The sequence below is a fragment of the Notamacropus eugenii genome, chromosome X (assembly GCF_028372415.1).
Source record: "Notamacropus eugenii isolate mMacEug1 chromosome X, mMacEug1.pri_v2, whole genome shotgun sequence".
Classification (NCBI taxonomy): domain Eukaryota; kingdom Metazoa; phylum Chordata; class Mammalia; order Diprotodontia; family Macropodidae; genus Notamacropus; species Notamacropus eugenii.
The window spans coordinates 58,045,615-58,069,812 of NC_092879.1; the positions used below are offsets into that span (position 1 = coordinate 58,045,615).

A 24,198-nucleotide genomic window follows, 5' to 3' on the forward strand; every position below is an offset into this window, starting at 1 on the left:
GCAGCTCTCATATCCCCTGAGTCTTTAGGCTAAACATCCCCAGTTCTTTTGACCTATTCTCAAAAGGCCCAGAATCAGGGCCCTTTGCCAAGTTGAATGCCATCTTGTGGAATCCCTCCAGCTTATCAATGTTCTTCCTAAAATGTGGCAGCCAGAACTAAAGTCAATACTCCAGACATAGGCTGATGAAGGCAGAATATCGGAGGACCTCACTATACCCACCATAACCACAGACTGAGCTTGCTGCTCAGCAAATACTCTAAACCGTTTTCTAACAAACTGCTTCCTAACCTTGCCTCATCTCCTGCTGCCTACTGGATTCACATTGGCCCGATTTTTCTCAAGGGTCACCAAGTAGGTTTCATTCATTCATAGCTTTTTGTTGGCAACATGATCTAATCTAGGATCATGTTCTCTCCTCTCTGCACCTTCCGGTCAATACAAGACCCTCAGAGTATACCACCAAAACCAGTCCCCAGAGGAGGAAACAGCTGCAATAACAAGCCTGTGGCCCAGGAGAGAAGGGGAAGATGGGAAGGAATGTCAGTTGAATCAACAAGCATCTATTAAGCATTTAATATGTGTCAGCCATTGTGCTCTGCACTGAGGATGTGAAGAAAGGCCAAAATACAGCCTCTGCCCTCAAGGAACTCACGTTCTAATGGTGGACACAAGTAAATAACTAGGCACATCCAGACAGAGTAGGCTTAGAGGGGAAGACATTGGAAGATGGAGACACGAGAAAGTTCTCCTGCAGAAAGGAAGGTGGGAGATGAGAGGGCAGAGTATTCCAGATGTGGGGCACAGCCAGGACAAAGGCATAGAGGGGGGAGATGGGAGTATTGTGTAGACTAATGGACTTGAAACATGTAGAGGGAGAAGTATAAAGACTTTTAGGATAGGTAAGACTATGAAGAGTTCTAAGCACCCAACAGAGAAACAGACAGTTATGCTTTGTACAAAATGCTGAGCACAGCAAGGTGTGACGGACAGAGCACCGGGTCTGAAGCCAGAAACAGCTAGGTTCAAATTCTGCCTCTGACACTTTGTGAGCAAGCCTCAGTTTCCTCACCTATAACATGAGGATAACAACACCACACAACCACCCTACTGAGACCACAGACCACAGAATGAGATGGTGAAATGTTCGAGCTGGATAAGGCCTTATGGGTCAGCCCTTCGTCTTTCTGATGAGGAAACAGAGGCCCAGAGAGGAGTAGGGACCAGCCCAATGACAGAAAATGAGTAAATGGCAGGGCTAGGGCGAGATCCCAGGTCTTTGGACTCCAAGAATCTGGGCCTCTTTTTGTTACATCACATGATAACTTGTCTCCTTCATCACTCCCTACTCCACACCTACTTCTGACAGCTTGCAGCAAGGTAGCGCTGCAGTGGATAGAGTACTGGGCCTGGAGTCTGGAAGACCTGAGTTCAAATTCAGGCTCAGAGGCTTACTAGCTGCTGTGTCCCTGAACAAGTCATGGAACCTCTTTTGTCACAGTTTCCTCATCTGTAAAATGGGGATAATAACAGCACCTTCCTCTCAGGGTCTGTGACAGCGTTGTGAGGATTAACACAGTGTCTGGCACATAGTAAACGACATAGAAATGTTAGCTATCTACCCGGATCCACTGCTCTCTAGAGCTGTGTGGGCCATCACCACCCCTCTCCCTAGATGAGCCTGTTTCACACTGTGTTTAGGGTTTCCTAAGACCTGCTTTTGGTGAGTACGGCCAGTCGTGTCCACTCTGTCACCTCTGGCCCCTGCCTCAACATTGCCCCAGGACTTGGGGTTCTAGGGAACAAAAAATAATGCAGAAAAGAGTCCTGTTCTTAAAGGTCCTTACAGAGGACCTGTGGTTTACATCAGGGAGCAGTAGCAGACATGGGCAGAAAAGCATGCAAACAGTGGGTAGCAGACAGACATAGAAGAACAGATTGGAAACCAGTCAATTCAATGAGCCAAACACTTATTAAGCACCTATGTACAAGGCACTGAGCTAAGTACTAGGGATATAAAGCTGAAAAATGACAGGGTCCCTGCCTCTGGAGCTAGCATGTCAAGTAGGGGATATGTGGATATGTATTTAAGTAAGATGTAAGGCAATCTGAAGAAAGAAGGAACACCATTAACTGAGGGAAGGAAATAAAGAAAGGTTTCCTGGAGGAAGTGGTATCTGAGCCATACCTAGAAGGAAGATGAAAATGTGGAAATTCAAAGATGAGGAGAGAGGGTGGTCCAGGCATGGGGGAGGGCCTGTGCAAATGAAAAAGTAGAAGACAGAATGTTGATCATGGATTATTGATTTAGAGCTGGAAGGGACCATAGGGACCAGATAACCCAACCCCTTCATTTTATAGCTAGGGAAATAGAGGCCCAGGGAGAGGAAGTAACTTGCCCAAGGTCACAGAGTTCATAAGAGGCAGAGCCAGGGAACATTTTGTCTAGAACACAGAGCCTAAAAAATCATACAAAATAAGGGCCAGAAAAAGAGGTGGCAACCAGACTAGGAAGGACCTGAAATGTCAAATTGAAAACTTTTTATTTTATCCTAGTGGCAAGAGGGAGCCACTGAAGGATTTGAGTAATATAGTGACACAATTAACAAAAGGCAAATCAAAAGAAATGTACTGGTGCTCAACTTCCACGTGGTATTGAGTGCCACAGTGTGGCACGACCTGGGCAGCATGGAGGGAAAGAATAGGTGAAGATCCAGGGAGGGAATGAAAATCATATCACTGCAAAGGGTTATTAAGTGAGAACTGGGAGGTCCTATGCATGTTTGCATGAGCACTCTGGTACACACGTGTACACATGCATACACACAAACACTCCTTCCAGATCACATCTACGGGACACAGAAATTCATCAGTTCATCTGCTTCAGGGAAAATACAGCCAAAAGTGGAAAGCAGAGGCAAAACAACCAGTAGAAATAGCCATCAGAAAACTTCCTGAGACCCAGTGCAAAAGCTCCTTCCCCAATAGACTTTCATTCTCCTCTCTCCCTCCCCACCCCCACCTCAACCCTTAACATGGATTCCTGCTGCCTGCTCCATGATTAGAGGGCGCCGAGGACACTTTGGGACTTGAGTAGCAGCTCTGGGCATGAAATCAATATGGCCTATACCCATGGGGACTGCAAACAAACAGTCGAAATACCAAACTGGGAGCAGAATTCCAAGTCTAGCTTACAAAAAAACGATGACCAGTGGGGAAAGTAATCCCAAAGCCATCCAAGCACCCATTTCATCACACCACACATCGACAAGCAGGAGGGCAGAGTGGAAACCCCTCCACCAAGCAGTGGCTCTGGAGGATACAAATGCATCACCCGGGGCCTAGCATAGGAACAAGCCTGCCCCAACTTAGGTAGGCTGTTCCTGGGATAAGGGCCTCCTACAGTCCAGCACCACATCTGCCTTTCAATTAGTTCATTCAGCCAGCATTTATCAAGCCTCATCTCTGGCAGGCCCTCAGGCCTAGATCCCTCTGATTCCTGACCTCCCTAGCTTCCTTTAAGACCCAAATCCCTATCTTCTCCAGGAAGCCTTCACCAAAGCCTTCTCTCTTTTAATCATTTCCCACTTCTCTTTGTTGTGACTTGTTTGTATCAGTTAGTTTGCTTGCTGTCTCCCCCACCCGCTTACAAGCTCCTTGGGGCAAGAGTATCTTTTTGTAAACCTGCACATAGTAGGTGCTTAATGCATGTTTACTGACTAACTCCAATGCCAGGCACTGGGCCTCACAGACAAGAGTGGTCCATTTTACCACTTCATTAACTGTCAAAATAACCCATTTCGTTGATGTCTACATTTCCTTTCTGACAAACAAACAAAAAAGCCTTTATCAAGCACTTAATGCATGCTGAACATTGTGCTAAGCTCTGGGGATACAAACAGAAAAAGAAAAAAAGCCAGTCTCTGACCCCAGCAAGCTTACAAGTAGGAGCTAAAACGCAGAGCTGGATAAGTATGATCCCAGTCAGGATGGGTTAAGGGACAGAAGACAGGGTAGAACAGAGAGGCAGGAGAGATTCCTGCTCTGGCTTGGGCTGTATCAGAGGAGGCTTCATGAGGCAGAAGGTGGAGCAGTCAATCAGCACCAATTTCATTCCTCTCCCATTTATCTGCCCCAAAATAATCCAGGGAAGAGTGATTCCTTTTGCCTCTTGCACATCAAATGTCATTCTGCTGAGGATTTGTAGCCCTAGGAGGTGTGGGAATGGCCCCTACACGAATGCTGCCCAAAGGATTGTTAGGCTTTCCTAAGAGCCGCTTCCTAGTACCGTGGCCTTTATGCTCTGCCAGAAGATTGAATGATACCTGACATTTACACAACTTCTGAGAGTTTGCAAAGTGCTTTACATATATAATCGCAGTTTGAGAAGGTACCGATGGGCATCCTGAGATTTTCCAGTACATGACGATGACATTTGAACCTTCCAACAACCCGGTGAGGCAGCTACTACGGGCATTCATTGATCAGCCTCCTCATTTTCCAGATGAGGAAACTGAGTTGTGCAGAAGTTAGATGACATGCTCAGGATCACACGGCTAGGAAGGTCGGAGGGAGTATTCAGACCCAGGGCTCCTTGAGTCCCAAGCCAACACTCTCTCACTGCACTGCAAAGTCCTGGCCAGGCCTTTCTATCACTATCTTTTTTCTTCCCTGCTGGAAAGTAGATGGAAGAAACCTAATCCATCAGAATACAGATACAGTATTCACTCTTGACTGATACCAAAATACGAGGCAGCTAAATGGCAGTGGATAGAACCCCAAACCTGGAGTCAGGAAGACAATTCCTAACTGTGTGACCCCGGATAAGTCATTTTAACCTCTGTCTGCCTCAGTTTCCCCATCTGTAAAAATGGAAATAATAAGAGCACTTCCCTCCCAGGGTTGTTGTGAGGATCAAATGAGATAATACTTGTAAAGCATTTGGCACAGCGCCTGGCCCTTAGTAAGTGCTATATATTGCTTAGTCTTTCAATCATGTCTGGCATGACCCTGTGGACCATGGTGTCCATGGGGTTTTCTTGGCACAGATACTGGAGTGGTTTTCCATTTCTTTCTCTGGTGTGTCCCCATAAAAATGTCAGCTCTCATCATCATCATCATCTGTAAAATGGGGATAATAGAATAAAGCACTTTGCAAAGTGTAAAGCCCCATAGAAATGCTCGCTATTAATAATGCTAATAATATGGTAATTAACCTAGCTCAGAAAGAACTGAAAGAGTGTGCAATTTTGAAAATTCCCACCAACCTTTACTTTCCTACATGCTGAATCTTAGCTATATATGTATTTTACTGCAGACTTAACAGTCCTTGGCACTTAGAATATGATTCAAGGTGTGTGTGCGTGTGGGTATGTGTGTGTGGTGGGACCAGTGGCACCAAAAGAATCAAGTCCATCCCCTCTGTGCATGTCTGTAATATTCTGGATGGTATCTCCTCCTGGCTGGGCAGAGAAGAGGGAGGGCCCTGGCGGGGAGACCGGAGCAGACAAAGGCCTCGGTGGGAGCCCAAGCCCTATTCCTAGAGGCCTCTCCAAAAAGGCTGGGATCCTAGGAGGAAAAATGTGCCCCACTAGGAGGTACAAAGATCTGCAGCCTGGGCTTGGGGGGAGGGGAGCTGCTCCTTTTTAACAGACACAAAGGAAGGATTTGCCCATTCATCAGCCCAGGGGGGAAGACAGCATCTGCTGTGCTGAGCCCTTCAGAGGTGACACTTCCAGGCTTATAGGGTTACCCACTGCAAGCCAGCAGTAGGATTTGGGTTCCTGATTGGAGACCTAAGAAAGGACCTAGAGTATCAGTCAAAGGGCAAAAGGTCAGTTTTCCAAGGAGACTTTTAATCATCAGGGCTCCTCTGGGGGTATGCTCATATATAATAAGGAAAAACAACACAAGGAAGCACAAGAAAATTTCCTATATGAAGGGATAATAATAACTCTAAAGAGCTTTAAGATTTGCAGAGCATCTGCCATACATTCTCTCTACTTTGATCCTCACAACAACCTTATGAGGCAGGTACCACAAGTATTATTCCCATTTTACAGATGAGAAAACTGAGGTCTAGAGAACTAAAGTGAGTTGTCAGAATCTCACAGCTAGTATAGGTAACAGAAACAAGACTTGAACCCAGTTTCCTGACTCCAAACCCAGTATTCTACCCACTGAGCCACACTGTCTCTGGGTAACATGAAACTCAGAAAGATATGGCCCCTGAAGTTAGCCAGTCCTAGCCAGGGCCTTGCTGTTTTGGTTGAGGGGAGTGGGCCTAGAGGCTGGAGGCTGGCAGGAGGTTGAGGATGAGAGAGAATTCAAGAGGGATTTCTTGGGCACATCAGGCAATGAACCACTCACTGTATATCATAACTCTTCTGCCAGTCCTCATCCCTGAGCCATAAACACAGCAGGAAGGAGTGACCTCTCCTCCCTCAAACTTCATAATGTACTTAGCATTCAGTAGGAGACACGATTTTGTCTTAGAGTTGTCTACTCTGGTGTCTTATACCACTACTCTGATATTAAGAGGCGGTGATCCCTAATAGATACAGTACTAGACTTGATCGGAATTCAAATCCTGCCTTTGACTCTGAGCCTCAGTTTCCTCACTTGTAAAACAGGGACAATAATCCTTGCATTATCTACTTTCCAAGAGTTATTGGGAAGAAATCGCTACACAATCATGAGCAATTACCCCTATTAGCTCCCTAGGGGCAGGGGACGGCTCATGGGAGTTCAGCTTTTTAGTCCTTCTCCCCAACTATACCCCTGCCAGAACCAAACACAGTGCTCTGCACACAGTAAGGGGCTTCAGAAACGTTTACTGAATTTAGCTGAGCTACCAATGGGTAGCTGGGGTGGGGGAAGCTATCCCTGCCATGGTGCCTAGCACCGTGCTCAGCAGGAACTCAGAGAAAAGCTGCTGAGCTGAACCAAAGGCCCCAGATGGCAAGCCCAGTGCTGCAGAGTAACAACAAACTCTGGGGTCAGCTCCTGCCTCCCCTTCTTTTACTATCTTTCCTCCCCCTCCCTTTTGGCCCAGCTGCTGAGCACCCACTTGACCAGCTCACTCTTCTCCTCAGGCTAAGGCCCAGGCAAAGGCGGAGGGGGAATGCGGGGGGGGGGGGGGGGGGGGGGGGGCCATCAGATCACAGTAATTCTCCAGCGCAGCCACCATCTTAACACCTGCATGTTGCTAAACCACACACAGGGTTGTCCCGTACAAGCCATCTGCTACCAGTCAGTGGGGATGACTGAGCACCTACTGGTCAAGAATAGGGGCAAATGCAATTCTATTCCAATAGCTTTTACAAACAATCCTTGCATTTACTGCCAGGCCCTCAGAAACACTGCAGGGCCTCATTCCCTCACTCACAGAACAGGCCATTCATTCACCTTGGAAGACATGCTTCAGTACTGATGTCACTCGGAACATCTCAAAAAATTCGTCAAACAAGTCCTTTCCCCCAATGGAATTCTCATCCCCCATTCCTCTCCCCCCTCCTCCATCATCATTGGCATTTCCTGAAAAAGTCCTGAGCTTGCGAATGAAGCTTCTGCAACATGGGAGGGAGAGAGGAAAGACCAGGACAACATGGCGTGCCAAGTATTCATCTGAAACCATCTATGTAAGGTTGCCAAGGGGATCGCAAGAAACAGTAGCAATTTTTATAACAGATCGATATCACCATGAAATCCTGGCACCAGACTTGGCAAACATATCACAGAAGATATTATTGTCCTCTAGTTATTATTCAAGAAAAGATCAAAACATCTAAAGTATGGTGCTGAGTAATAATAACTAACATTTAGATAAGTAGGTTGGTAGCAAAAAGAGAGACAGATGGATAATAAAGATAAATCGAGTGTGCATTTATTAAGCACTTACTGTGTGTTAGGCACTGCGCTAAATACTAGGGCTACAAATACAAACAAAAAAATTCTCTCTACTCTAGGAGTTTCCATTCTAATCAGGGAAGTCAGGAATGGCTTTATAGAAGTGAGGTGGGGAGCCTGGTTCTGGGCTCACCTCTCAGAGTCTAGCAGGGTTCCAGGGGGCAGACTGTGAGGTTCTTGTGGGAAGTAGGTGGGCAATATGGCCCCCAATAATGGGGAATTAGTGCTTTCCAGTTTGCAATGACCTTGACCTTCAGATGCCAGGACTATAGCTGGCAGAACATAAGCTCCTCAGGGCAGGGACTGCTTTGTTTGTTCGTTTCTGTAGCTCCAGGATCCAGTACAATTTCCTGACACACAGTAGGTGCTTCAGAAACATTTGTCAGGTAAGATGGCTCCTTGTTCTGCTCCAATCAATCACCACCTCTGACAAATGGCTTCTCTGAATTAAGCCTCCTGCTAAAAGAAAACCAAAGGTGATATAACTTCTGGGCTAACAGGGTGCAGTATGTGTATGATGGGAACCTGAGCCACACTAAAGGTCAGAAAGGCCTTCTGCCTCCTCAAAGTCAGGGCAATTATGTTCGATCTCTTTCCAGGTGAGTATCTGACTGGGCTCCAAAGTTCCCTTAAAGGAGCAGAACAATTCTTCTGGCTGTTGCTGCCATCATCCATGATGGAGAGGAGGTGGAGGGGAGAGGCCAAGGAGCTGGGTTTGAGTTCTGCCCTAGACACACACCATCACTATGACCTTCCTGTAGCCTGGGCACTGACTCTCTAAGAGTCACTCTCCAGGTAATCAGCATGCCAACAAGTCAGGGGCTTGTGGCACTCCAATGATGTCTTCTGCAAGTTACCTTGGGTTCTTGGCAGCAAACTCAGAAAATCCCAAAATATCAGTTAGGGTATCAGAGGCTGTCTCAGGGCCCAGAGTCATATGGATAGTTAGTGTCTGAGGATTTGAACCCAGAACTTCCTAACTCCAAGAGCAGAACTCAATCCACCCCTCCATGAACCCTCCAAACTCCACTTTGTCACTCAGTCTTTGTCTTTCTAGAACATGGCACCCAGAACTGAACCCAGTGGCCTGGCCAAGAAAGAGTGGCATAAACTATTACCTCTGTCATTCTGGACACTACCCTTCTGTTAATGTAGCCTCTGGCAGCCACTTCACATCATTAATTCATACTGAACATATGGTCCACCAAACCCTGGGCTCATGTCTAACATTTATCAATATTCAATTTCATCTCATTAGACTGGTCCATTGGTGATGCTGGACAGAAGAGAGCCTTGTGGCACTCCATTAGGGATTTCCCTCCAGTTTCACTTCCACCCTTTAATTGCCTCTCTGAATGCCTAACTTTTTGCTACAGCACACCTGAGGTAGAAACAGGAGAACATATCTAATCTCAATACTCCAGGGATCTGAGATTATATCCTTATGGGTACATGCTGCTCCAACCCAACAGATTGCAACCCTTCCATTCTACTGCATAATGAGAGTTGCTAATGATGAAAAACTCCTCATCCCATGGCCAAGCTGCTGCAGAAGCTCTCTGGGCTTAGCTAGGCTGGTCTCTGAATGACAGACACAGTCTGGCTTAGAGACTACCCTCAGTGAGTTCTGAACTCTGTTCATATTCAAAGCAAATTAAGATAATGCTTGTAAAACATTTGGTGAACTTGAAAGCCCTCATGAAATGTTAGCTATCATTAGCATCATCCTCATCCTCACTTAACCCCAATTGCCTCATCCTGGGTCATCTCCAGTCATCCTGATGAATCACTGGATTCAGATGACTCTGGAGGAGAAGTAAGGCTGGTGACCTGCACAGCCCTCCCTCACTCAAAACAAAGTCAAGTGCAAGTCATGTCATTATTCCTCTGATGGCATGGTCTTCTTCGGCAACCAAGGACAAACACATATTACTATTACTATCATCACCATCATTATTCTATCAGCACATATTATCATCATTAATAGTAGTGTTTATTAATTATCACTATTCAGGAAGCTAGGGAGAAAGTGGGTAGGAGCTCAGGATACAGGGGTCAGCAATGGCCAAGGAGGCAATCCTTAGGAAGAAGGAGCCAAGGCCCCAGGGGAAGGCCCCAGAGAGGTCTCAAACTGAGCACAGTGCCTGGCACACAGGTGGTACCTAATAAATGTTTACTGATGAACTGATTGAGCCCAGCTCCATACTCTGAACAATCTGCCAAAGTACATACTGAAGGCTGATTTCAGAAAAATTTGGAAAGACTTATATGAACTGATGCAAAGTGAAGTGAACAGAACCAGGAGAACACTGTACACAGCAACAGCAACACTGTGCACTGATCAACTATGACAGACTTAGTTCTTCTCACTAACACAATGATCCAAGGTAATTCCAAAGGATTCAGGATGAAAAATGTTATCCACCTCCAGAGAAAAAACTGATGCAGTCTGAAAGCAGATCAAAGTATACTATTTTTCACTTTATTTTGTGTGGTTTTTTCCTTTTGGTCTGTGTCTTCTTTTACAACATGACTAATATAGAAATGTGTTTTGCATGATCACAAACGTATCAAACTGCTCACTATCTCAGGGAGGGGGGAGGTGAGGGAGGGAGGAAGAAAATTTGGAACTCATGATTTTTTTAAATGACTGTTAAAAATTGTCTTTACATGTAATTGGGAAAAAATAAAATATTTTTTAAAAAGAAAAGAGGAAAAAAACAAAAAACAAAGTATATTCCTTCCAAAGGTTCAAAATGGGGAAAATATCAAGAACTCTACAAATAGGGGATCAAAACTTTGGGGAGCTTTTTAGGTCTGAACCAGTGATTGACTTCATGAGAGCCAGGAACCCCTCTACTGAATCGGAGTGGCAGCTCGGCAGCCACTTAGAATCTTAAGAGAGAGTTAATTGACTGGGGCACTAAGAGGTTAAGTGACTTGCCCAGGGTCACACAGTCAATCCAAGTCAGAGGCAAGATTTGAACCCAGGTCTTCCTGACTCTAAATTGGGCCCTCTCTGCACTCACTACACCAGGCTACCTCTCAAAAAAAAAAAAAAGGTTAGTACCAATAAATACAGACTGCATCACAGGCATACCTCACTTAGTGCTGCAGATTTATGTCTGAAAAGTCGTGGGGAGACTGAATACTCCCAAAAGGCACTTGCTTAGAAATCCCAGAGGAGCAGCAGGTCATTTAAACATCTCTCCTGAACTGGTGTAGGCCAGGAAACAGTTGCCTGTAGCCCCTTCTTTTGAAGCAGGGCCTGGCCAGATTAGCACCACAGAGAGCTACTTGGTGATAGTCTCCAGAAAGCAAAAGGAATGTTGAGAGGGGGACCACAAGGACAGGGGCTCACTGTGTAACAGGAGGCATTTAGGCAAGCTTCCCAAATCCAGGGATCACAAAGTATGGCTGAAAGAGGGGTCGGATGGTTGCCTTTCTCTAGGGGCAGTTAGGACCGCCATTTGTCTGAGATGATCGCCAAGTAGGCTCACTCAGATGGGCCAGATGACCCCTCAGCCTAGTCCATTTCAGACACACAATTCCATTCTCTCTGACACATCGATGAGGCATTTGTTCTTGAGGCCTCCTTAAGAGCCCCTGGCTAAACAAGGAAGTTAGCATAAGACCTCTAGACATATCTGCTTATCCTATTCTGCCATCCCAAGAGGCTGAGGTCAGCAGGCAGGCACCATGGGACAGGCGCTGACAGGCTGGATGTGCTTCAGTCTCTAGGCAGAAGAAGGGATCGACTTAAGGTGGAGCCATTGCTTTCTTTGTGTTGCCTGCAACCTTGATGTTCCTAAAGCACAGCTTGGCATAGCAAGCCCAAATGAGAGGCTTTGCTGGATCTCTCTGCTCTATTATTATGTTGCCTTTGTTAAAGAGATGCATGTCCAGCCTCAAATTTGCTGTTGGTCAGTGATGCTCACAAAAAACCTTCGGGAGGAAAGTTCAGAAGAGAATAATATACACAAAGATGTCACAAGCATAAGAATTCAGAAGAACGGAATGACCAAAGGACTGATGATGAAACATACTTGCCTCCTCTCAATAGAGAGGTGGTAGACTATGGATACAGAATGCTGCCTACACTGTCATACATGGTATGTGTCATACTATGTATACATAGTGTATACTATGTGTCACTTTGCCTTGTTTGATTTTCCTCTGTGTTACAAGGGGCTGTTCCAAAGTGGGTTATTGGGAAATGCCAAGGACGTTTACCAAAAAAAATGTAAATGCTTAAGAAAACACCAGTGAGTCTTCCTGTCAGAAAGTTCTACCAAGCATTACTTACCATTAGGCTTAATTTCTCTGACATAATTACTAGGAAACCAGCCGGTTTTCCCATTGAGCGTGCCTTCCCACCAGCCACCTTCTTCCACTCGAGTGACATAAATGATGTCGCCTTTACAGACTGAGAGCTCATCTTCATTGGTCTGCTTAAAGTTGAATCTTGCCTTTACTACCAACTGGTGGTTCCCATTTTCAGTCATCTCCTGGTACAAAAGGACGTAAGGCCAGTTCAGTGATGATCAAAGCAAAAAGGAGAGCAAGAACCAAAAAAAAAGCAGAAATAGGTCAACCTCCCCCAATGGATGACCAAAGCCAAGCTGCCTGGGATCCCTTCCAGGTCACTGGAAAGGACATGGGAGGAGGCGGGAAGCCAATCCCATCGGTCACTGAAGTGGATTGGAGGGCGCAGAGAGGGAAAGGAGGACTAATGTTTTAGAAGAGAAAGCCTCTCTGGGTTTGTGGACCACAAGGTTAAAAGAAGAAAGATACAAGTCAAGAAAGAGGGGGAGAGAGGACAATTCCAAAGGAAAAGAACGGTGTTATCCTGGAACTAGAGCTGGCAGGGACCACAAAGGCAAACGAGCAAACTAAGGCCAACCCGTGGAAGCAAAATATTTTGTAAGAACCAACGGAGGCAGGATCTGAACCCAGGATCCCTGACTTCAGAGCCAGCTCTCCTCCCACTGTACGGCCATCAGTCTTTAAGATTTGGAAGATACTCTTGCTACTTTTTCGTAGTGGAGCCCATAGCAACCCTGGGAGGTCAGGACTATTATCATCATCCTCATTTTCCAAATGAGAAAGCTGAGGCACAGAGATGAAATGCCTTGCCCAGAGCCCCAGAGTGGCAGAGAGTGGAATCTGAAGCCAGGGCCCTCTTGATTCCAAGTCTGGCACTCTCCTGACTGGGTTATATGAAGTTAAGGATACCAGCTTTTAGGGTCCACCCCCCCACTCCCCAGGGGAGAGGAGCAAACTCAGATATAATCTGACTAGGTGAGAGAATGCACTTGAAAACTTTTGCCCTGTTTCTACTGTGGAACAATGGTAGCTGGGAAGTTTCTCCCCCACCTAAAAGATCCTCTAACTGGGAAGAAGGGTGAGAGTTCAACTGAGGATGTCACCACAGGCCAAGATTTCCAACTGGAACATACCTAACAGGAGAGCAGCAAAGAGCAGAGTTGCAACCAAGGCAGGGCAACAGGGGCTTTATCCAAGGCACTAAATTTGGAGGATGCAGACAACACTTGCAGGCCTTCAGCACACTGGGGCAAATTTCTTTCCCACCCACCATTCTTGACAGTAGCTTCCCCAATAAGCAGCCTCACACTGGTGTCCCACAGTCTCTGCCTGCCCCCTCCCATACGCTGTGCCCCATGCAGCTAAGGGTGCCTTTCAAGTGACTTGCCCCAGGTATAATACATACTGCTGCCTTTGATTGCCTTCTTAGCACTGGTGCTGAGTTAGAAACCGCTCCTGAGAGGTTTATCTGGGAACTGGAAACAGTACTAATGGAAGAAAAAGTTTGGCATCGTCCTTCTGAAACCTGGTGATCTGTGGGATCAAGAAAGACAGAGATGTAAGCCCCATCTACAAGTTGCTTGTTTATATGACAACACAGAATAGCTAAAGCAGGGAGGGAAAGGAATCATGTAATCTGATCTCATCCTTTAAAAGAGGAAGCTCAAAGCCCAAGAGAGGAGCAGACTTGGCCAAGGTCATTTGGGAAGTAATAGAACTGGGATTCAAACCCAAGGCCTAGGACCCCAAACCTTTCCACGTAACAGGAAGTCACTTATCAATGAATGGCAAGTTGGCTCTGAGCTCCTTCCCAACTGGCCGTGCTGTGACCGCGTCCTGGACAACTATTGCTTCAGCCTCTCTTGGGGCCCAGGCTCCTTCCCAAATATCTTGGTCACATTTCCTTTGTAAGGTCGAAGATCACACAGTCATATTTCCCCCTACAGTCACATCCTGACAGCTCTTCCCCACAGGTTCAGGCCCTGTTCTGTCACCCAGGAGGGTTAAGGGGGAGGTAACCTGGCACCCAAGTAAATATAGTGAGTGGGAGACGGTGTGAACAAAAGACCTAAAACCAGGAAGACTTGGGTCTAAATCCCGTGTCTGAAACTTACTAGGTGAGTAACTATGGGGAAAAGGCATCCTGCCTTTCTGAGCCTCAGTGTACTCAGCTGTAACATGGGTATTATGCCCCAGCATTGTTATGAGGCTTAGATGAGGCAATGTATGTAAAGCACTTTGCCAAACCTAGAGTACTCTAGAAAGTTTAATTATTATCATAAGCAACTGCTTCGTTGAGAAATATTTCCAATTTTCCTTTTAATTTTTCTTTTTGGCCCTCCATCAAGTCATTTTCCCACATCCACATGTAAGAAATTGTGTGGCCTGCATGGTCTACAATGTTTCCCTTCCACCGGGAAAGCTAAAGAGACCCAGAGATTAAAAGAGAATGAGAGACAGAGAGAGGGACAGAAAGAAGAGAGAGAGAGAGAAAGAGAAAAAGAGAGAAAGAGAGAGAGAGAGAGAGAGTGAGTGTGTGTGTGTGTGTATCTGGCAGCCACTGAATGGGTGATTACCCATTAAAACCCCCACCAGGCCAATGCAGGATCTACTTTTCCTCTAAACCTCCTGAAACTTGAAAGCAAGGCTACTGTGTGGCCCTGCCTTCCCCACTGGCTGACTGTGTGCAGAAGCTGGGGGCTGGCCTTGGGACAAATTGAAATGAGGGTGCTCTGCTCCTCCTCTGCTCCAAAGGCCCAGCATTCCCTAGGAGATAGTTCAGTAGCCAAGTGACTTCCCTGAGACTGTGGGTCTTAACATCCACTTCATTGTATTCTTTTTTTTTTTATTTTTTTTTTTTTTTTTTTTTTCATTGTATTCTTAGAAACAGCAGTGGCAAGGAAGGGCCTTAGAAAACTGATCAGAAGAGTCTGGCAAGAGAAGGTATCACTTGTGTGGCCCCCACAGGGATGCTTGTCATAGCCAGTTCCTGAAATCAGCTGAGCTTTCTGCTACAAGCCTTCCAACGATACCTTAGGCTGAAGAAAAATAGCCAAGGCAGTTTGTGATGTCCTTTCACATTGAATGTTGCCATTGTCAATTGTGCCAAGGACTCCTGAACCCTCAGACTGGGATGTCCATTAAGGGGTCAGCTTGGGTGTCTATCTGGTCTTCCCAAGACCCTATGGGTTCCAGGGGCAGGGGAAAAACTGCCCAACCCAGAAGCCCCTTGAAGGCAGAGCCATGCCTTGACCTTGGAATCTCTTCCCTTCTCACTCAGCAACAGAAATACAGTAGGTACTTAGTGAACTGCAGCTGAATTACATTAACCATTAACAAGAGGAGACATTTTTACAGTGCCTGAAGCTGGGCTGAGCACTCATGACTTCATTTGAGGCTCATAACAAAAGGTTGGTGATTTTATTCATCCCACGAGAGATTCCACAGGATCATGGACCTTGAACTAAAAGGAACTTTAAGGGTCACTCAGGTCCAGAGAGAGGATGTCATTTGCCTGAATTCACACACAGGATCCCAGATCTTGAGCTAAAAGGGAACTCTGGTTCATACAGTCCAATCCCTCCTTTGTACAGAAGAAGAAATTTGGGCCTTAGAGGTAAATGAAACAAGGTTACATGGTGGCTGCCATGCTGGACTTTGGTCAAGAAAACCTAGGCTCCAATCCTCCCTTAGAGATATCTTAGTTGTGTGACCCTGGGGCAAATCACTTTACCTCTCCGAGCCTCGGGTTGCAGATCTGTAAAATGGGTCCAATAATAGCAACTACTTCAGAGGATCATTGAGGGTTAAACGAGATCATATATGGAAAGAGTTTTGTAAACCTTAAAGTGCTATAGGGAAATGTGAGCTCCTGTCATTGTTACATGCCAGGCCTAGAGGCCTGTGGGCTACCCGAGTCTTCTTACCTCACCTCCCGAGGTCTTCGGTTGGCCAAACCGGATGCTCGTATGAGAGAAAGGATGTTCCAGAGTCGAACAAGGGTTGAGCTTTATTTCAGGGTCTAGTTACAAGTGCAGGGGAATTCTTCCTTAAGAGGGAAAGAGAAAGATCTCCCAAGGAGGCAAAGATCTTGCAATAAGAGATTGGAAGTAGAAGTACAAGCGGGGAGAGAAGGGGAGGGGAGAGAAGAGAGAGGAAAAGCGGAGCCTTGTTGTCCTGTCCGCTCCGCGCCCCTCCGCCCAAGAGCGCTTTCAGGCTTTCCTGATCCTACTTAAGCTCTGCAGCGGCATAGTTTGCATCTGAATACCATGCTGTTAGATAACAATAGTGTGCCCAGATCCGGGACAATCTCCAGGGCGGGGAGAGCTCTCTCCCATCACGTTTCTCACAGGAAGAGGCGGAAATACACGAGATAGCTCGGTTCACCTCGATTCCCAGCCGTTTCCTGGGGGGTCTCGTGAGAACTCTAAGATTTAGAAGTTCCCACCTTTACCCGCCCGAGACTGTCCACATGGAATTGAGCTTCCATCCCCAACAGTTACACATAAAGAAACTGAGGCTGAGGAAGCTGCTTAAGTAACTTGCCCAAGGTCGACCAATCAGGAACGGTTAGCAGCGGGATTCAACTCCAAGTCTGTCAGAAGCTCAGGCCAGCCCTCTGGCCCCCTTGGCCACCCAGTTGTTTAAATATCAAAACTGAGCTTTCAATAGACGCAATCTCCAATTACCCAGATACAAGGAGAACCCCACCATATTCTGGAAGGAGTTAGATGATTTTTAAAAGGGGAAGCTTTCCACACAAAGTTTATCATCATATTCTGATCTCTTAGGTAAATCAACATGGTTGGTGAGAGTTATGACTCTCAGCCTCAGTTTCCTCATCTGTAAAATGGAGATATTAGCACCTATCTCAAGGGACAACTTTGAATATCAACAGAGAATGTATATGAAGCACTTTGTAAACTTAGAGAGTTAAGGCAGATGATATTATGATTAGAATTTCTATGAAGTACTCAAAACAGGCCAGGGCAGGGGTGGGGAACCTTAGGTTCTTAAGTGCGGCCCTTTGACTGAATCCAAACTTCACAGAACAAATTCCTTTGAGAACCTAGAGGACCACATGTGACCTTGAGGCTGCAGGTTCCCCAGATGTGGAAATATACAAATATACAGATAATTCTTCCACTCACTGAGTGGCTGAAAGTTTTGATGATGTTTTCAAAGCCTTTGGACCTTAAATCACCTGCGCACCTCCCAACAACCCTGTTTTTGAAGGTTTTGTTATTATCTGTTTTACAGATGAGCAAACTGAGACAGAGGGCAGTGAAGTAGCTTGCCTTGGGTCACGCAATAAGCAGCTAGCAGAGACAGGGACTAGAACCCTGTCTTCTTCCCCCTAACCCCAAATCTAGCATTGTCCAGTCACCAGTAACCAGAGCTGAAAGAAGCTGGGGAAAGAAAAGATGCTAAGAATCTGCCTCTCTAATGGAAAGAGGGGAGTTAGGGCCTCAATTTGCAACCCATGAGAAAGGGGACTGACCTTTACCCTTCTCTCCCCCCATACACTGACCCCCACCCAGTCCGTAATGCCACCCATCTGATTATTTGGCAGAAGGCAGGCCCCTTGTTCTTGACATTATGCAAAGATGTCTGGGTATTTGCAATATGTCTGTTTCAGCCTTTATACCTTTATACCTTTATACCTTAATGGCGTACAGCATGGTGTGCCCACATCAGAAAGGGCACTGTGCTCTATGAGCAAAATAGAATTGAAACGGCACAAAGGAAACGTAGGATGCGTAAATTCGGAGTACCCACCCCAGATGTTCATACAGACTATCTGTGCCCAACCTGTGGTAGAGCATTCTGAGCTTGTATTGGTCTGATTAGCCACAGCTGGACACATTGAAACTTCACTTTATCATGGTGATGTCAGTTTGGTCCTCTTGGAGAATGAAGGACAGTAACCAACCTTAATACCAAAACTGTTCCCACCAAATGTCCCTTGGGTGAGCAGGAGGCCGTGGAGTACCCAAGAGATGCCTATGGCACAGTAGACACAAATAAGAAGCCTTCCCACTCACCCCTCCTCCCCCCCCCACACACAGACACACACACATACACACACACCCTTCCCAGCCTTACCCTCAGTGGCTTTGTTGACAGCTAAAAGGGTACTCAGCACTCTGGAGAAATTGCTGCCTGTGTAAAGGTCACAAGGATCAAAGACCTGCAGGGGAAAGAAAAGGGAGAGGTGAACTGTGGGACTCCCTAGATTGAAGCTACCAGGCCATGGTAGAATGAAGGAAGGGAGGAAGGAATGAAGGAAGGAAGGAAGGAAGGAAGGAAGGAAGGAAGGAAGGAAGGAAGGGGCATCTTCTTCCAGATCACCAACCCAATTTGAAAAGCCAAGAAGCAAGCCTCAGTGTATACTGTGGGACCAAAAAAAAGAGGCAGCCCACCTGCCCACCCACTCACCTGACCTGCCAGCCAACCTGCCCATCAGTCTGCCTAATACAGGAGAACAGAACATGAAAAGCAGGTGAGAGCGAGCCCTCCCCCCCCCCCCCCACCTCAAGGTGTACAAGAGGAAAGCCTCTCCCTTCCCAGGCCATCTCCAAGCACTTAGCTTGCCCTGCCATTGTAACCACCCCCCATGTGTATGACACCCTAAAATTCACAGGGTCCTTCACAAACATCTGAGTCTGGAGAGGGAGGCACTCTTGTTATCCCTGTTTGACAGAAGAAGGGCCTAAAGCTCAGAGAACCTAAGGGACTTGGCCAGGGTCACACAGCTAGTGAGTTGGGATTAAAACCCAGAGCTTTCTGACTCCAGATGCAACACCCTAGCCACAGCACCACACTGCCTCCCATGCTTGTGTGGCTGTCACTGTTTATAATTAGCAACAGATAAATGAGGTGACACTTCCAATAAAAGAGGCTGGCACTTCAGTTTTTATCCTAATGGGTCATTTCTTTATTTGGGGCTCTTTGTTGTCTGGCACTGTCCCCTCTCTCTGCCCCTCTCCAGGCCCCCACTTCAGGTTCAGGCCTGCTTCCCAAGTCCTGAGAACAGGAATGGCCTTACTTCCCCCTTACATAGCCCATGTGCCTAGGTCCTGACTCTCCCCTCATACTGCCCAGGCCTTCTACCTGACACCCACTTTATTTGCGCCTCAGTCGCCGGCCTGGGCTCTGAGTTGTTGTTGTAACCGCCTTCCTGGACTTGGGCTCCTTGCTTGAAATCAGTGGCTGATACCAGAACTTCTACCTTAATGCTTAGGTTCCATACTTAAAATATTCGTTTTTCCCAAAGGGATTTGTTAGTTAAACTATCCCTTAAATAGTTATGTCTAACATGGGCACTAGCACTTGCATTGACTTGTGAAACTAACAAGAGCCTTCTGTGAAGCAGGTAGTACAAATACTGTTATTATCATCTCCATTCTACACGAGGAAACTGAGGCCCAGAAAAGTATGGAAGCAGGCCGTGGTCACAAGGCCAATAAGTGATTGAGCAGAGACTGGAAAGCAGATCTCTGGACTCCATTAAATCATGCTATTTCTCAGTGTGAATGAAAGATCCAAGATGACTTGGATCAGGGATTAATGGGAGAGGGCAAGTGGGCCCTTGGGGCCTCAGACTGAGCAGACACAGGGAAATACCCCATCTAGTGGGGAAAATGGCTCTGGGGAACTTGAGCAGGAACCATTTGGCTAGCAACTGGCCATGTCCACTCGTAAAATGAAGTGGGTCTGGCCAAAGCACAAATGAAATGGTGGCCCTAAAAAAAGTAGAAGATTTTTGGGGTAGGGTACAGCAGCAAGACAAGAGAAAGCACTGAAGGAAATGTAGATTTGCTGCAGAGAATCTGATTTTAAGCTCCAAGAGGGTAGGGACTAGTCCTTATTCATCTTTGTATCTCCCACAGTGAAAGAGCACATACTAAATCTTTGTTGAAAGAGCCTGTCAACAGGCAGTCACATCATGTAACGAGTCACCTATCAGCTCTATTCTCCGCACAAGCATTAGCAGAGATTTTTTCAACTCAAGCTAGGGAAAGAGAAACCACAATGATCATGAAGTCCCACCCTATCTTGGTAGGCAGAACTTGACAATGAGCGATCTTTTTTGCAAAGGTTCCCTCCACCCCCCCGGTCTTCTTTTGGGGGAGATCTATATGCCAAGGAGAATCAATCTCTTCTTTTCTCCTCTATAAAGTAGCAGGTCTGTCCACCAGCATGGAACTCACCAAAGCAAAACCATTCTTCTTGGTCTCCAGAAACCCTCCCATGCCTCTGAGGGGAGTTCAGCTAAAGCTTCTCATCCTTTTGGCAGGAACTCAGCTAAAACATGTTATGCTATTGCCCACCAGCTCCACATTACTAACCCAGAATAAGTCAGGGGCCCTGTCCAGGCAAACTTTCTCCGTCTCTTCCTAACTACTGCTTCTAAAAATAGACCTGAGGATTCTGCAGCCCTACAGCACCGATGTTTACAATAGCCACAAAATTTGAGGAAATTAAATCCAATTAAACCAGCATTTTAGTAAGTGAATCCTCAGTTCCAGGCATTGTGCTTGGCAAAGCCAAAAACAAAAACAAAGCTTTCACCATTCTACACTCTTAACCACAAGCACTGAGAAGAATCAATGTGGAACAATGCTGAAAAAGCAATGAACTTGGAGTCGAAAGAACTGGGTGGAAATCCCAGCTCTGCCATTAACTAACTGGGTGTCCTTGGGCAAGTAAGGCTGCTATGTATATATTTTTGTACATATTTTCTCTCTGTCAATAACCTCCCTGGGGGATAGTCCCAGGACTGGAATGTCTGAGTCAAAGGGTATGAACAATTTAGTAATTTTTCTTGCATAATTCCAAATTGTTTTCCAGAACGGTTGAAGCAATTCACAGCTGGACCAGCTGTGAATTAGCACGCCTGTCTTCCCACAGTCCCTCCAACAATGATTTTTCCCATCCCTGCTAGCTTAATGGGTGTGAGAGGATTGTTTTAAGTTTCATTTCACTGAGTAACAATGATTGTCAAAATTTCTTTCATGTGGTTTTGATAGTTTATATTTCTTCCTTTCAAAGCTATTTGCTCAAATTCTTCCACCACTGGTCTACTAAGCAGCCTTTACTTGCAAGGCTTAAATTAAGGAAGGGACATTTATTTAAGCCTACTTAAAGTCTCTCTCCATTTCAAAGGAGAGAAGCAGCTACTAGTAAAGGTGTTTGGATGGTGTGTGGGAGCCATGGGAGCCCATCGGAACTATCAGAGCCAGTGGCCAGGCTGACTGCTTTCTGACCGTTTAAGAGCAGGCTGTTTGTCTGGTCCTGTGATAACAGCCCCAAACTTCCCAGGGAAATTGCCAAATTGCAATTGCAAGTGCCCAGACCTGAAGAAATAGCTAGAATGAAATTACTACACCTGCTCTCGCCAAGGTTACCAATGGTGTCTTCATGGTTACTCTGATGGCCTCTTTCTCAGTCCTCTTCCTTCTCGACATTTCTGAAGTTCCAAGCCACTGCCTCTTCTGGCTCTCCCTGCTACCTTCTTGGTCTTCCTCACTACCTCATGACTCATCTCCCTTCCTCTTAGCATGGGTATCCCATAAGGCTCCAGCTGGGGTCCTCTTCTCTTCTCTCTCTATACCTCTGAGATCTCATCAGTTCCCATGGACTCAATTATTATTTCTAAGCAAATAACTCTCAAACCTATATCTCCAGCTGAAATGTTTCTCTTGACTTCCGTTTCAAAGTGCCAACTGTCAGACATCTCTACTTGCATGGCCTGCTGTCATCTCAAACTCAACATGTCCAAATTAAAGCTCATTAAATGATGAAACATGCCTTCCCTCCTCTCCTCAAAGGGGGGGAGGGCTACCACAGGGGCAAGATTTTCAATATGCTGTCAGATGCTCTCAACATAATGATTGTTTTTGCTTAATTGTTTTCCCCTATTAACAAGGGAGGGTTCAATGCTTGGGTGAAGAGCACCGAGGAGCTGTGATATAAAAAGAAAAGGCATCAATTAAGCTTTTTCTGAAGTAACCAGTTTGCAAATGTGATAAATAATGTGCATGAATATATTCTGTACATGGACATCTTATATAACGTATAATACATGTAAACAAAGTAACATGTAAAGTAACATGTAGCAAAGTAACATGTAAACATGTAACGGCTATCAAACTCGGATGCAGGGAGAATGGGCAGGAGAACAAAAGGATTTGGGGGCTGGTACTTGGGTCCTTTGTTACTAAATGTCAGGCTTTTTCAGGTGTTCTTTATTTTGCATATTGATTGGACTGTTCTTGTTTATTACGTTGTATTCGAGAGGAAGAGTGGACTCTGGAATGAGTGCTATGGTGGCCCAGCCGTTGACCACAACTGGGCCTCCATGTGCTTCAGGCCACCCCCTAGGATTTGGGGGCTCAGTTGGTAAAAAGAGTTCTTACACCCTTAGGAACTCTTCAAATAAGTCTTCTTCTATTTCTATATACATTAAGTATGTACATTAAGTTTCTAGAGAAAGGGACTACAAATTCCCTCTGTGAATACAGATTGACCCATCACCGCCCCATAGAGTCTAAGAGCTGCCCAGAGCAGGGAGGAACAGGCCATTGCCCAGGATCATGCAGCCAGAAAGGGACAAGTCTCCATCCAAGTCTTCTGGACTACTAGGCTAGTTCTCTACCCATGATGCCACAGTGCCGCTCATTATGATTTTTTCTAATTTTAAGGAAATGTGAAAGCCTTATCTGCTTATCTATCTTTTGTCCTTTCAACAATTAAGGGAACACAGTCTGCTTGGTACTCAGGAGGAATAACTGCAGAGATCCTTCAATCCTTAAAATCGAATGATTGCTCGATCGATCACTAGGGCTTCCTGGAATGGGGATCAAGGACTCAGGGCTAGGGGCTCCCTGGGATACCAAGCTGAGCAAAGTCCCCAGGTGCCTGCCCTGTTTGACTCTCCTTATCACAGTGCTCTGCACCGGCACTTCTAGGGTACAGGAGAGGAGGTGTTGGCCTACAAATTAGGACCAGTCCCTTAACACACAAACTCCCTTGCTGGGAGACCCTGAGTAAGTCTCTTGTATTTCATAGAGCCTCAGTGATCTCATCCATAAAATGGAAATGAGATCCTACCAACCTCCTAAGATTGGCTTGATGAAAAGAAGTATCAGAGAGGAATGATTTCTCTGCCCTCATTTTATGGAGAAGAAAAATTGAGGCAAACAGAGGGGAAGTACCTTGCTCAGGGGTACACAGCTCATAGATATCTGAGGTAGAACTGGAACGGAACTCAGGTCTTGGTGACTCTAGGCCCAAGACTATCCATCCCAGGGTTTCTCAGTATATAGCAAAGTGCCCTGCAGACCTTAAGAGACTACATTGGGGGTTCAGAACCTGGGGGCCCACAGAAAGATGGCAGAGGGGTCTGTGAATTTGGATGGGGGAAAATGATTTTTTTCCCTAACCTTTACCTGATTTTTGGCATTTCCTTCCATTATGAATGTAGGTAACAAGACATGATGTCAAGGAGTTCTTCCCCATAGGCTTCCCTGGCTGGGCCAGGGGACCCAAGGCACCAAAAAGCCCAGACACAACAGGTGGCAGCTTTATCTTTGTCATTAATAAGACGACCTTGTACGAGGAAGGTCACCTTGCTCAGCCTCAGTTTCCTCATCTGTACTATGGGGACAATAACTTTTATACTACTTCTGCCCCAGGTCTTGTGGGGGAGGGAGCCTTGCAAAGACTGAAAGCAGGGGAGAAGTAGAAGTCATTGTTGCTACTGGGACTCCTGGGGGTGGGGGTGGGGAGGGGCTTGAACACACAAAAAGGGAAAGAACTCTTGTGGACGAGGCTGATCTTTGAGAAGTAGCCTGTGCTGGAGGAGGCCCCCAAGATGACAAAATGGGAATAGTCCTGTCCTTGGACAACCTACCCAACAATAAATAGGCATGAGAGAAAGGAGAGCCTCTCTCCTTGTTA

At 46.1% G+C, this 24,198-nt stretch overlaps 1 protein-coding gene across 5 annotated transcripts in view; it reads right to left on the reverse strand.

Moving 5' to 3' along the window:
- The window catches only part of ARHGEF6 (Rac/Cdc42 guanine nucleotide exchange factor 6), a 117,675-nt gene that overhangs the window by 75,671 nt on the left and 17,806 nt on the right, over positions 1–24,198 (reverse strand). For 4 of the 5 annotated variants that reach the window (XM_072626562.1, XM_072626563.1, XM_072626561.1 and 1 more), the window contains exons 3-5: positions 18,340–18,424; positions 13,640–13,767; positions 12,215–12,416 (exon numbers count right to left, since the gene is read on the reverse strand). In XM_072626562.1, coding sequence (XP_072482663.1) covers positions 12,215–12,416; positions 13,640–13,767; positions 18,340–18,424 — 415 coding nt within the window. Of the gene's footprint in view, positions 1–12,214; positions 12,417–13,284; positions 13,304–13,639; positions 13,768–18,339; positions 18,425–24,198 lie in introns of those variants that run through there. The other variant, XM_072626564.1, reaches the window with a different exon arrangement.